This window comes from Naegleria fowleri (assembly GCF_008403515.1).
Source record: "Naegleria fowleri strain ATCC 30894 chromosome Unknown tig13, whole genome shotgun sequence".
Taxonomy (NCBI): Eukaryota; Heterolobosea; class Eutetramitea; order Acrasida; family Naegleriidae; genus Naegleria; species Naegleria fowleri.
This window is the reverse complement of record NW_025407945.1, coordinates 58,169-71,271: the sequence shown is the minus strand read 5'-3', so window position 1 is coordinate 71,271 and position 13,103 is coordinate 58,169. Positions and strand designations below refer to the sequence as shown.

The 13,103-nt window shown below is 36.2% G+C and overlaps 6 protein-coding genes across 6 annotated transcripts; 4 read left to right on the top strand and 2 right to left on the bottom strand.

Moving 5' to 3' along the window:
• Positions 1-98: 98 nt before the first annotated feature.
• On the top strand, positions 99-533 carry FDP41_012107 (uncharacterized protein; the record flags this gene model as incomplete). The annotated part of the gene is made up of 1 exon (XM_044702590.1): positions 99-533. The coding sequence occupies one exon, from the start codon at positions 99-101 to the stop codon at positions 531-533; it is 435 nt and encodes a 144-aa protein (XP_044566163.1).
• Positions 534-977: 444 nt separating this feature from the next.
• On the top strand, positions 978-2,923 carry FDP41_012106 (uncharacterized protein; the record flags this gene model as incomplete). The annotated part of the gene is made up of 4 exons (XM_044702589.1): positions 978-1,044; positions 1,144-1,671; positions 1,769-2,098; positions 2,268-2,923. The coding sequence occupies 4 exons, from the start codon at positions 978-980 to the stop codon at positions 2,921-2,923; spliced, it is 1,581 nt and encodes a 526-aa protein (XP_044566162.1).
• Positions 2,924-3,989: 1,066 nt separating this feature from the next.
• FDP41_012105 (uncharacterized protein) lies at positions 3,990-7,002 on the top strand (the record flags this gene model as incomplete). The annotated part of the gene is made up of 3 exons (XM_044702588.1): positions 3,990-5,315; positions 5,458-5,986; positions 6,089-7,002. The coding sequence occupies 3 exons, from the start codon at positions 3,990-3,992 to the stop codon at positions 7,000-7,002; spliced, it is 2,769 nt and encodes a 922-aa protein (XP_044566161.1).
• A 1,210-nt stretch (positions 7,003-8,212) lies between these two features.
• FDP41_012104 (uncharacterized protein) lies at positions 8,213-9,003 on the top strand (the record flags this gene model as incomplete). Its single annotated transcript, XM_044702587.1, has 2 exons — positions 8,213-8,258; positions 8,591-9,003. 2 exons carry the CDS (start codon positions 8,213-8,215, stop codon positions 9,001-9,003), a joined length of 459 nt encoding a protein of 152 aa, XP_044566160.1.
• A 195-nt stretch (positions 9,004-9,198) lies between these two features.
• On the bottom strand, positions 9,199-10,328 carry FDP41_012103 (uncharacterized protein; the record flags this gene model as incomplete). Its single annotated transcript, XM_044702586.1, has 3 exons — positions 9,199-9,584; positions 9,751-9,844; positions 10,239-10,328. 3 exons carry the CDS (start codon positions 10,326-10,328, stop codon positions 9,199-9,201), a joined length of 570 nt encoding a protein of 189 aa, XP_044566159.1.
• Positions 10,329-10,963: 635 nt separating this feature from the next.
• Positions 10,964-12,772, bottom strand: FDP41_012102 (uncharacterized protein; the record flags this gene model as incomplete). The annotated part of the gene is made up of 1 exon (XM_044702585.1): positions 10,964-12,772. One exon carries the CDS (start codon positions 12,770-12,772, stop codon positions 10,964-10,966), a length of 1,809 nt encoding a protein of 602 aa, XP_044566158.1.
• Between the last annotated feature and the right edge of the window lie 331 nt (positions 12,773-13,103).

Below are 13,103 nucleotides of genomic sequence, written 5' to 3'. Positions count from 1 at the left end.
TTCAGCAGAACTCAAAGGATGAGAATTCAGGACTTGTTGAACGTGACCCAAGAAAGTTTGTTTTCACTGGCAGAATCCTTGGGATTTGACTTGAAGCAATGAGAGTAGTGATTCTAGAAGGCAAGGTCAACCAGAGTCTCTTCTTTTGTCAACAGTGGATTATCCTCTCAAAAAAGCTAGTTCTTGAATTAGCGCACAAAAAAATACCAAAACAATCGAACCAAACAGGCGAACAAGTTGCAGGTTGTGCTCCACCTGGAACGTCCTCCACCATTTTGACGATTGCTTTGGTCTGTACATTGGTTCCTTTGTTTATTATTTTAATTGTGGTTGCCATTGTGTTGAGAATTTTGAGAAACAGAATTCCAGCATTGGATGCATGTTGGACGGCCGAGTGTGGACGAGCAGGAGGAGGAGGAGGAGGAGGTTTAGGAAAAGGTTCAAGGCATCATCATCACCATCATCATCACACTTCTCATCATCATCATTATGGAGGTGGTGGTAGTGGAGCTTCTTCAGGATTTGCTCGTTAAGGACATGATAGGGTTTGGTGACATGTGTTGAGGTTCCTCGAACTTCACTTTAAAGATTAAATTGTGTGAAATCGATTCCTCCAAATGCGCGTCAAACAATGTCATCCTCCTCATCCACTCCAATGTCCATGATTGAGTCATCCTTCAATTAAGGAGGTAATTTCTGTGTTCACAGATCGATTTGGAGGAAATCTTAACAATGAATTTTGATGGTGATGATTTCATCTTGAAGAAAAAATAACAAGTTCTAATCCTCACGAGGTGTTCATGTAAAACCAATGATCATTTTTGGTGAAAATTGCATGTCTTTCGGAATTTGGAATAATTTTTGAAACAAGAAATTTTTACAATTTTCATCTTTTTCAATAATAATTCCAAGTAGTGCTGTAAAATCGAGAATTATTGTAAGGAATATTATTCAAGTTGAAGGAGTTTACAAAAAAAATGGGACAACATCCTTCATCGGGAGAAAGAAAGCCAAACTTTTTAGTGGCTGGATCGAATTCGGAATGTAGGTGGTTGTGATTGAGTCATCATGAAGGTGATTCATTTGAATAATTTCGAATGAACATATTATAATTCCATGAATCCATTTGAAATTTAAAATTAGATCAATTCGGAATTGGAGCATCAAAATTTACTTCCCTTCAAGAAGCAACCTTGTTTTCAAATGAAAATATTGTCAAAGTTGCATGCGGACCAAATTTTACCTTTGTTTTGACGGATGAAAATGTTTTATATGGAACAGGATCTAATATTTATGGTGTTTTAGGTTTAGGATCTCAGCATCATGAAAATCAAACAGGTTTTGTTAGAATTCCAATCTCTTTTCATATTCAAGATATTTATTGTTGTCGATCAATGGCTGTCATTGTTTCAGATGGTTATTCTGTTATTAAAAGCAGATCATCATTAGAGCACAGTGGTGGCCAACGATCTTCCACAGCATGGAATAATGATGAAAAAAAGGAAAATATAACAAAACAACTGTTTTACTGGAGCGGAGGAGAATTGTCAGTATCAGGATCACCTCTTGTGAATCAATTCTCACCCATTGTGGATTGGAATTTAACAATTAAGGAACGAGTCAAATTTATGGATGCTCATCCCACTTCAACATTTTTCATTATTGTGACAGGTGCGTAAGCTTTTGAATGATTTCAATGTATGACTCTCTTGTGGCACAAGGAACATGTTGCGATTTCATTCACTTGTAACACGTCCATTTATTGCAGAATCCAACAAAATATACTTTTCAGGAATCAATGCATATGGTCAATTTGGAAATGGAGAGGAACGAAGATCATTTAAATCTCTTTATTTTCTTCCTTCTGCATTATTTCCATCATATAACGGAGTGAGAATGGTTGCGTGTGGAGCTAATCACACCGTCATTGTGACAGATAGTCACGAGCTTTACACCAGCGGATTGAACAAATTTTATCAGTTAGGACATACCAATGTAACCTCAACCAATACTTTCCAAAAACCAAATGTAAAGTTTCAAGGACAACCAATTCGAATGGTAAAATGTGGAGCTAACTTTACAATTGTTTATTTAGAAAGTGAGTTTTTTTCTAAAGATAGCTCAAATATGATATCAACAGATTATTATTAACTCTTGGAATGACGATTCAATTTTTTCAAAATCATGTGAACATTTACGAAAATAATTAATTCGAATGAATGTAATTATAACAAAAATAACAACAAATGTAATCAATGCGAGAGTAGATGGAGATTTGTACGCTTGTGGAAATAACACCTTTGGTCAACTCATGAATGGCGGCTTTCACGAGAAAATCACCTTTCACAAAGTTCTCTCCCAAAAGGACATTGTCTCTCTTAGTTGTGGGGACAATTTTACAGTATTTATTTCTTCAGATTTCAGAATTCACAGAGCTGGATGCAACACTCATGGTGAATTATTTATTGACACACAAAAACCATGCTCACTCAACCCCATCTCGAGTTCTGTAAATCGATCCTACAAATTGTTTGGCATTTGCTGTTCGAATGGATACGTTATTTTGTATCGACAACATGGAAATTATTTTGGAGAAATTTATCATCATCCCAAATGGAAATATTACTCGTTTGTTGTTGCACCACGAAGGGCCAAACCCTTGATCTCTCAGCAGCAACGTCAAGAAAAGAAATCGCCTCAAAAACCATCGCAAGATCAATTGATATTTATTCCATCCACAACAGAAGCCACATACAAGCAATATCTCATGTATCGATCAATTTACGATCATTTTCATTTAATGAGACAAGAAATTATTCCATACCTTAAAAGTAGAGAAGAAGAGAATATGACAGCCCATGAGAGAGTATTTTCCGACATTTCTATCGTATCCTTTCATGCAGTACCAAGCTCAAGGAATTAATTTTTTAACTTCACACACAATCATTAGTTAAAAGTCCAACGAACAATAAGATTGGAATTTTACTGAGTTTACGTCGAAGCAACGAACAATAAGACTGGAAACGACGTCTAAGAAATTATCACAACTGCAGAACATGATCAAGTACTTTGGCATGCTGCTTCCGATGTTAATGCAATAGATGCATGTGTCTTTGTGGATTTGCTATTACTCAATGTTGGAGATTGAATGCCTGAATTGCTGCCTTCAGAGTAAGACCTCAATAATTGTTCTTACTAAAGAATTCACAAGCAAACAGTGGACAATGTCTCTAATACACTACCACTCATCACCATCGTGGATTTTTCATATTGCACCTATTACAATAATGAATTTATCGAATTCCATAATATCATTATTCGAATATTGTTTGTACAAACATTTATTTGGATTGATTAATATATTCTTGGTCCCTCATACAAGTTTTAACCATTACGACCAATATCTTGCACATGCAAACGAATAGTAATTACCATCAAACATAAATCAACCTTAAGAATTAAAGAGAGAGGAATGACAATAACCATCATTATGCATTTCAGACACCTGAAATCGCATCCCTGACCCTATTACCCACTAGTGGTGGTAAAAAAAACTTTTGCTCAATGACATCCTTTATTATAACCCAATTCATTAATTGAACAAGTTTGAGGAAAACGTTCAATCCCAAATGTTTTCAACAACAATACCGGAGGCCACGCTTTTCACAATATCAGCTTCCAGCTTCATTATTTTAATAATTTCAATTAACATAGAATCCAAAACACAAAATTGCCACACATTCATCTGTCCGAATATTTATGGGGCAACTGACATGCACAGATTGAGCGTTAGTAATAAAGATATATGATCTTTGACCAACCAATTCAGTCGACGTAAGAAAATGCATGTTTAAATACGGCCGTATCATCATCATACATGTGAGTGGTGCAGAATAAATTTGAAGAATGCTGACTGGACTTGCCTTTCTTGGAACAACAATAAAAAAGGAAAAAGTCATGTCACCTGTGGAAGGTCATGGTCGAAAAAAATGACACATGCATTTCCTTCACATTCAGCACTTCGTGCATTCATCTTTCTTTTAGTCATCACTTTGTTAATCCTCTTAACAGATCATCAACGACTGTTCGCTTCTCAATTGACAAGTGACAGTGTCCATGACAACATTCTTCTCGCTTCAGGTACCGACACCACTGCTGACAACCAACGTCGACTCATGGTTCATGTGAAACTGAAGAATCATGTCTTGTTGACAAGCTCAGTTCTTGAAACTCTTGCATCATTGATGAAAGTCAAATCTTACAAACAACATTTTCAATTCTCCTCCACAGAGAGTCAACTCTTCACCACTCGTCTCTCTCCACAATTCATTCGTACTCATCTCTCGAATCATCCCTTCATTCAACAACATGTCGAATGGATTAAACAAGTTCCAAAAGAGTATAAAGTCAGTTTTCCACAATTGACATTGGAATCTTTGAAATTGCATGGAGAGTTAAAAATTTTGTTTGACGACGAGAACAATAACGACGAGAACAAGGTAAATCATTTGTTAGAAAAGGTGAATCGAGTGGCTAATTTGAGAGAATGGTTTCATCAAGGCATGCATCAAATCCTCTCTCGTGAATTACTTGCCTTGTCTCCTCCTCATGTGGAATCCATCTTTTCGAGAATGAAAAGTCTTAATCTTGCAGAGACTTTTCGTTTCAGAAACGAAATTCCAAACGAGTGGTGGACGTTGTTGAGTCAACACTCTCAAGAGGATCACTCGAATCCAAATATTCATGAATTCAAATCATGGCTTGAAAACAAATTGACGGAATTCTTTGATTTAAAGTTTGAATTGAATCCAGATGGACATTTACACATTTCATTGTTGAATTTTGATGAGCAGGTATGGGATCGTCTCGAACGAGAACAATTCTCACATCCAAGTGTTCTTCAATTGGCGAGACGAGAGGATTTACAAAACTTCTTTCAGTCCATTCCAGAATTATCTGGATTGTGGAATTCCATTTCGAATCAAATGGGTTCTCAATTGTTGGATCATTTACTTGATGATCCTTCCGTTAATTACATTACAAGAAGTATTCGAATTGGTTTGGACAATTTAGAAATCAACAAAATGGTTCAAAATGGAGGTGGAAATAATCATGCCTATTTCTGGAATTATGGAATTACAGGAGAAGGTGAAGTGCTTTCCTACACCGATACAGGTATAGATCCTACTCATTGTTTCTTTTCTGGATTTAATGAATCGTACACCAAAGTGAATTTAAACAATCGAAAAATTGTCTATATTGACACTCAGAATGGTTTGGGTGATTATGAGGATAATCAGGGACATGGAACTCATGTAAGTAATATTAATAGTAGCAACAGAAGTATTTAGTCGAAATGGTTGTTTAATGGATGAATGGATTGGTTCATTCTCCTTTCCAATGACTTTAAATGAATCATTTGTGAATGTTCTTGAATATATATATGATACAAAAAAGGTCGCTGGTACTTTGGCAGGTATTCCTTTCAATCTCACTTCAAATCCATCTGTCAACACTGAAATGGGTGTTGCCATTGGAGCCAAACTCTATGTGGTCGATGGAAACAAATCGGGAGGAGGAATTTCCTTTAACAGTGTTTCGACCTATCTTCAAAATGCATTCCAACGTGCCAACTCGTGCATCTCCTCCAATTCATGGGGTTGTTCCTCCAAATACTCATGTACCTTTGACTGTATCTGTCAACAAACACTAGCGAATGGTGCCAAAGTTCCAATTTCCGACAGTGAATGCTTGGCAAACGACGGCAGAAGATGTTGTGAATACTGTAATACGTATGGATATTATGGATACGCTTTGGATAGTTATTTGGCAACACAGAATGATCAAGTGACCTTATTTAGTAGTGCTGGAAATGCTGCAAGTATTGCCTTATTAGGAACTATTGGTGGTCTAGCACCTTCAAAGAATGGCATTGCTGTGGGAAGTATGTACAATAAGGAGAGCATGTCTTCATTTTCAAGTAGAGGTGAGTAGGTGTATTTTCTTATTGATCCTTGTTGGATACATTGTTATGTGATGTTGACTGAACACTTGTGCTTTTCACACAAACCTCTTTGAATGATGATAGGCCCCACGGTCGATGGAAGAATTAAGCCAGACATTGTCACTCCCGGAGAGGGAATTCCATCTTCAAAAGCCAACAGTGGATGTTCACTGATTACCATGTCCGGAACTTCCATGTCGTGTCCTGCTGCTGCTGGATCTGCCGGTTTGATTCGACACTATTTCAATAAGAATAACCAACAAAAGTTGAAAGAACTTGAAATTGGAAACAAAACACAAAGTGGATCGACCTTGTCGGGAACTCTTGTGAAGGCCATGATTATTCACTCGGGAGAACAAATGATTGGAAGTGCTGCCAATTTAGGAAAACCTCTCAGTCAATTGCCAATTCCAAATAATTTCTTTGGATTTGGAAGAGTGAATTTGCAAAATGTGTTAAAGATTGATGAAGATCCATTTTCTGTGAGTCGAATTGGAAATTTGAGAATTGTGAATCGAATGTATTTGGATGTTTTAGATTCTGTGAATTTCCAATTTCAAACAGAAAGTACGACAACAACTGTCAAAGTAACCATTGCTTGGTATGATTTACCATCAAGCCCAACTGAGAAAGATTCCGTGAAAAAATTGATTAATGATTTGGATCTTATGGTCACTGTCCGAAATTCAACTTCGAATAAGGTGAATACTTTTTATGGTAATGGAGAGTTGACCAATAACTCTGGTTACGATTCAGTGAATACTGTTGAGAGTGTTACTATCACGTCTATTCCAATTGGAAGCTTTGTGAATATTACTGTTTCTGCCAAATCCACCAATAAGGGCAAACAAGCTTTCAGTATGGTCGTGACAGGTGGCATGCAACCAAAAACAAGCCCTGTCAGAGCTCAACATGCAACTCATGTGAAACCCATGTACTGGATGATTGTCATGATGATGATTGTTGTATTGAAGACGGTCATGATGATGAATAGATAATATTGGACGTACGTCTTCAAAAAACTTGTATTTCTTACTTCGAAGACACTCAGTACTAGAGATTTACAACAGCAACCAAAAATACATTAGAATCATTTACAGCTCTCTCACATCCAAACACCGATCGAATTTGATGCGAAATGGCGAACTTGTGTGAAAATGATTCAAAGCCAAATAGTGATAATCAATTGGCCCCATCTGAGAGGAGACAAAAAGATGATGACAATCAGTCATAAACATCTTTTGCTCAATCTGTTCTCTCAGGGAAGATGACAAAACAACAAAATTGGAATAAACGAAACATGAGACATGGGCCTCAGTTCTCGAAACTAAATATATTAATTTTCATTAATTTAATTCATCATGTTATTGTAATTTTCATGGATTTATCAAGCAAACAGGGACTTCTTTGCGCTTCACATCATGAATTCTTCATCTATGCTTTCATCCTTCTTGCTGTCTTGCGTTTCTATGGTATTATGTGAACACGTATATGGAAAGCCAAGTTAATCTTAGCATTTCTGTGACATGTTGCTTTTGAAGTGTTGTCCCTTAGCTGTCGAATTTGTTTCAAAGGGTCATCACTATAAGAGAGTGTTTCCGGATGGTGGATTCATGAAGGTTGTACGGGGAAAGACCAATGTTGTTTCCTTAATTGTCGTTTTAGTAACCTAGTAGTAGTATATATGAGTTTATTCATGGCACTACAAGTAGATAACACCAGAATTGCACCTGGAAGGGGTATATGAGTTGGTAGATTGATGCTTAGATGTTTTAAGTACTCTACGAGCATGTGGTAGAATAAACGTAACGATGGCCCTCTAAATTGGTCCTTACTGCGATAACTTGTGTTCTTGGATGAAGGAGGCTAAAGAAGTGGAGACTATTTTTATGAAACATGAAAACCTTAAAACGATTTTTTTTTTATGAAACATGAAAACGATTTTTTGAAAAAGAAATCAAATCAGAAGAACTCCTGCAACCATATCCCTGAACCTTGTGTGGATACTAATCTCGAAATGAGGAAGTTGTTAAATAAGGTAATTGAGGAGTCTCATTGTAAAAAAAAAACAAACCTTATGTGATGTGTGGGAAAACAGAATGGACAACACTTGATCATGAATTCCAATAAGCGAAAAATAAAACATAATCATCACTGTGGTGGTGCTTGAAGAAATGTCATTCTATCGAAAAAACTTTTGCAAAAAATATGCAACGCTTTTTTGGAGCCCTTTTTTCGCAGTCATTGGTGAGGTGTAGGTGTTTTTATTTTGGTTTTTTTTGATAGTCTTGAATCTCCTCTGGTGTCTAATGAACATGTTATTATTGGGAATTATAAAACAACAACAAATATCAATTCATTTGAAAATATTGGATACGGAATGGTTGGATGATGAATTTCAATTTTCGGATGATGAAAATATTTTACCATGATGATGATGAATCCTTTATTTTGAAATACGTGTGTGGATATTTGGATAAAATTGATGTAATATTCTTGTTCTCCTTTTATTCATACGTACGGCAACACACCTTTTGGATATAATATACAACAATTTCTCGGTTTTGAACATTATTTCGGAAACAGCCTCTTTCACCAAGAGAAGTGCTGCAACAAGCCTTTTGAAGAGTTATAGCGATACTCTCATGATGAACGAAATTGCCTCTAATCCTTATGTTGCTCTAAAACAAACATCATCATTCCTGAATGGAACTCTCTCATTTGGGCCTTCCATCTTCAATCAATCTAATATTCGTTTCAGGAGAATTGTTCGTCATAACAAGCTCGTAACAGGAGTGAAGAAGTTAAAGACCAAATCCTCTGCCAAGAAACGTTTTACAATTACAGGTTCTGGTAAGATAAAAAGACATCAAGCTGGTAAGCGCCACCATGCTTGGGCTAAGAACAGAAAGAGAATTAACAAATTGGGAAAGACTGTCTTTGTGACATGTAGAGGAGATAAGAAGAAACTTAGACGATTCTTGAATTTCAAGTTGTAAGCAATCAATAATTGGAAGGAATGCATTTGAAACGAGTTCAGTTGCTCACACACATTCGATACTACTAAGGAATAAATAAAACATTTCAAAATAATAATTATTGTCATTCATTGTTAAATAATTGGAAGATTGAAATGGTGGATTGGCAGTCAATCATTTTGAGCAAAATTTCAATTTACAATTACACATAGTCTATTAATCAGAATCGTCACTATCAGAATCAATGTGCTTTGAGCCTTGCAAAGGAACATAATCTGTTGAGGAATCGCCAGTACCGCTGACACCCTTGGATCCACTTCCACTGAAGCGAGTTGCATACACATGTCTGCAACAATCAAACATACAAACAAAGCATGCAATGGTGCACAAAGCTAAGGAAACACAAGGAACAATTTGGAGGATGAGACTACTGCTTCCAGCCATGGCGACGGTATACTGTGAACCCTTAATAACAAATAAAATGTAATATACAAGGACACCAACGTGTAAAAAGGCTGCAATGATATCAAGAATAATACCAACAACCTTTTGGCAGAGACCAATGATGAGTGCCAGCAATGTCAGTGAGGACACAATAAAGACTAGATGAGGTCCATCAAAGTTCAAAATTGAAACAAGTGTGAGAGGTGCATTGTGACCGAGGTCACAATTTGTTTGGTCACCATCACGTGACATGAAAATGTATGCATTCATATTTTTCGTGATACAATAATATTTAGAGAGCCAAAACATTCATCCCATACTTACATGGACACATGTGAAGATAAAACATTCCATTTGTACACACTTCTTCTGTTGTGTTGGTTGGGCAAAACATTCCTCTAAATATAAATGGTACAGCCTGTAATGATAGTGCAATAATATAATGATAATAGTAAAAACCGAGATAGAAGATGAAAATCAAGGAAGTTGCAGAAATTATTGTGGTTGTTGTGAACATGACGATCGTCAACCCGTGATGTTGTTGTTGAAATGTATCATCCATCATGATGAATATTTGATTCCAAAATAATTATTGCAAATTACAATAATAATAATTATTTGAGAGAGTACATAGTTCATCATCATATCGTCCAACAATCACAACACATCATTCACCACAATACAACCATCAAGATCCACCAAACATAAAGCCATTCATATCATTCAAAGAAATCATCATCAAATCATATATTCATGATCATCACCAATGCCGAAATTAATTGACAAACAATAACAAACGAATGAATACTAACAAATTCAAAACAGAGTAACAAAAAGGTGATAAACAAAATAATCACCGTTATAAAGTGCCTCTTCAGAGTCTTCCAGCAAGCAAAGGCCATTCTTTTCCGAAAATTATTGTTGTTGTTGTTTGATCAAAGACTAATTATTGAACAACAAGAAGAATAAGAACACAAAATTCACTGATGATGAATATTCAGTTGAATTGAAATTTGATTGTTCAGAACGAGTTCTATGCTACCCTTGTTGGCCGATAACAAATTTCAGTAATAAACCTCCACAACGATGAAACCAAACAAATGGAAAGCACGACGTCGAGAAGAGATGAATAGTTTTTTTTTGGGAGATGAAACTTTTGGATGAAAAGGACAGGATTCGCCATTGAACGAAATTCTTAAAAGGAAAGAAATGAGACAATATATATTCATCATACAACGTTAATAAATTTAATTTGACATCAAATGTATTTACATGAATTGATGCTTGGAGAGAGTGTATGGCAAAAGGAAACAAACTCTGACTTGAGAGAATGAAACACATTAGTGGGAATGTGCTTGACATGTTGGAAGATGCTTGTAAAAAAAAGAAATAATTCAAAATTGCAACAGAATTGAATATTTAGAATGCAAGCTTGTATTCTCAAAAGAGGATAGGATTTTAAACGAGTAGTCTCATGTGAGACACAAAGTTATGATTCCATCACCGAGATATTCATAGACTCTCTGTTGTGCTTGTTTTACTTTTTCTTACCGCTTGGTTTTGTTGGAGAGGTTGTTTGAGGCGTCTCTGTAGTAGCAGCAGTCGCTTTGCTCTTCTTGTCACTGTGAGATTTTGCCATAGCTCCAGCCATGATTTTTAAGAGCTCCTTCTCATCCATATTAGGTCCACCTGATTTCATTGCATTTTCCATCATACTGGTAATAGAGTCCACATCTAAACCAAAACGTTCAAGCTCTTGTTTCATTTCCTCTGGAGACTTGCCACTAATATCTGTGTCCATGAGACCAGGTATATTCAAACCGGCGGCAGCTGGATTTGGTGACTCGCTCACCAAACTCTCATAGGTGGAAATGTCAGAATAGAATTTGTTACTAGTGCCTACGGAATTTGCAATTCGATTCATACAATCTTTTAACAGAGTCCTTCCTTTAGCAGATTGACCTAACAGAGCATAAATGCAAGCAAGTTGGGAGCACGCAAATTCTCTTTCGATAAGAAATTCATCATCCGCATACTCTTTTGAAAAGTAGGTGAGAGCTTTTTCATAAAGTTCAACAGATCTTTCTGGTGACTCTCCAGATAACACAATTCGAGCAGCACCAAAAAGAGCATGAATGGCAAGTGGTAATGGATATTTTCTTCTCATGTACAATCTCAATAACAAATCCTCATCATAACTGTCTTCATCAGTGGTGCTTTGTCTGAGAGGTAAGAGTAAGGTATTTGTGAAGGCATTCTTGGTCAGCATTTCTCCAACCAAATTGAAAAGCGTTTCCGCTTTTTGAGTATATTCCTCGCTAAGTGCCTCGTCTTTTTCTTTGGTATTTGCAGCGACTCCATCATAGTTACTAATGAGCGAATAGACGCAATCAATCCAGTTCTTGTTCCTTCTTCCATAAATATTTTCAATAATTTTGATGGCAGTAGTGCCGAGTTTGATGCATTCTTCAGTATTGTTTTCTCTGATTGATTCACTGAGCGCAACCATGGCCATTGCAATTTTCTCTTCCATATAAGGTGTTTTGTTTGGCTTTTGAGGAAGAAGGGAAATGACAATCTTGGCACATTTTTCACTTGCTGAGAGATTATCAGCTGCAACATAAAGCGTTGCCAAATCAGAATAACAATAGCATGCCTCAACAGAAGTTTTTCCAAAAATCACTCGAGCAACAGCCAATGCCTCCTTAACATCATTGATGGCACTGAGGAGACAATTCTGATAAAATTTAACCCGTGCAAGTTTTCGCTTTAGCGTGACATACTCTGGTGTTTTGCCCTCATTGATCTTTTCCACGTGCTCTGTAATGTATTTTTGAATGTTTTCAACAGCAACTTCATATTTGAAATAATCAAACTCAAAGCATCTGGGATCCAAAAAATCGTTTAAAAGAGGTAAATTATGCTCGCCATCCTTCTTGGTATATATTTGGTCCAAAAATGCAATATATTGATAAACCATTCTAATAGCCTGCATTTCTTCTGAAAAGAAATTCCTATCTTGTTGAAATACCACTTCGTTTAAATTTGATAAATGTTGCAATGCTTCCGAAAATTCAAACTTTTCGAAATGTGAAAAAATAGTATTGATTTCTTTGGTATAGTTTGGCCAAATAGAGACACTTCTCGATTGAGCACTTTGCAAAACATCCTTCATTTGTTCCGAAATATTCTTTATCAGTTGTTGTTGTTCTTGATGGGTACCTTGAGAAGAAGATATATCACTGATTTCAACACTCTTTCTATTTCCATGGAATGTATGGTAGCATGAGGATGATGATGATGACGAATTAGAGAGTACAAAAAGGCTTTGCGGAATCCTCAACATCAAAAAATTTGTCGATGTATTTCGTGAGTTAGAATGAATTCCGTTCCATATTCCGTACGCTTGTGTGATCCTTGGAGCGGCTGTTACCTTCATCATCAAAGAAAAAGAACGACTCCAAATGTTCCACAACAAGTTGAACGAATTCGGACCACAGGACGAGCAGGAGGAAAAGCCTTTCAACATTTTTTTTTCAATCAATTTTAAATGAAAATTTTTCTTCAAAATGTTATTTATCGATCATATCCAATTCTTCAACATCATTTTGATCTCCGTATTAATCAATTCCTTCCTCAGATTCATTGCGTTTATTGAAATGTTCATATTTTATTAA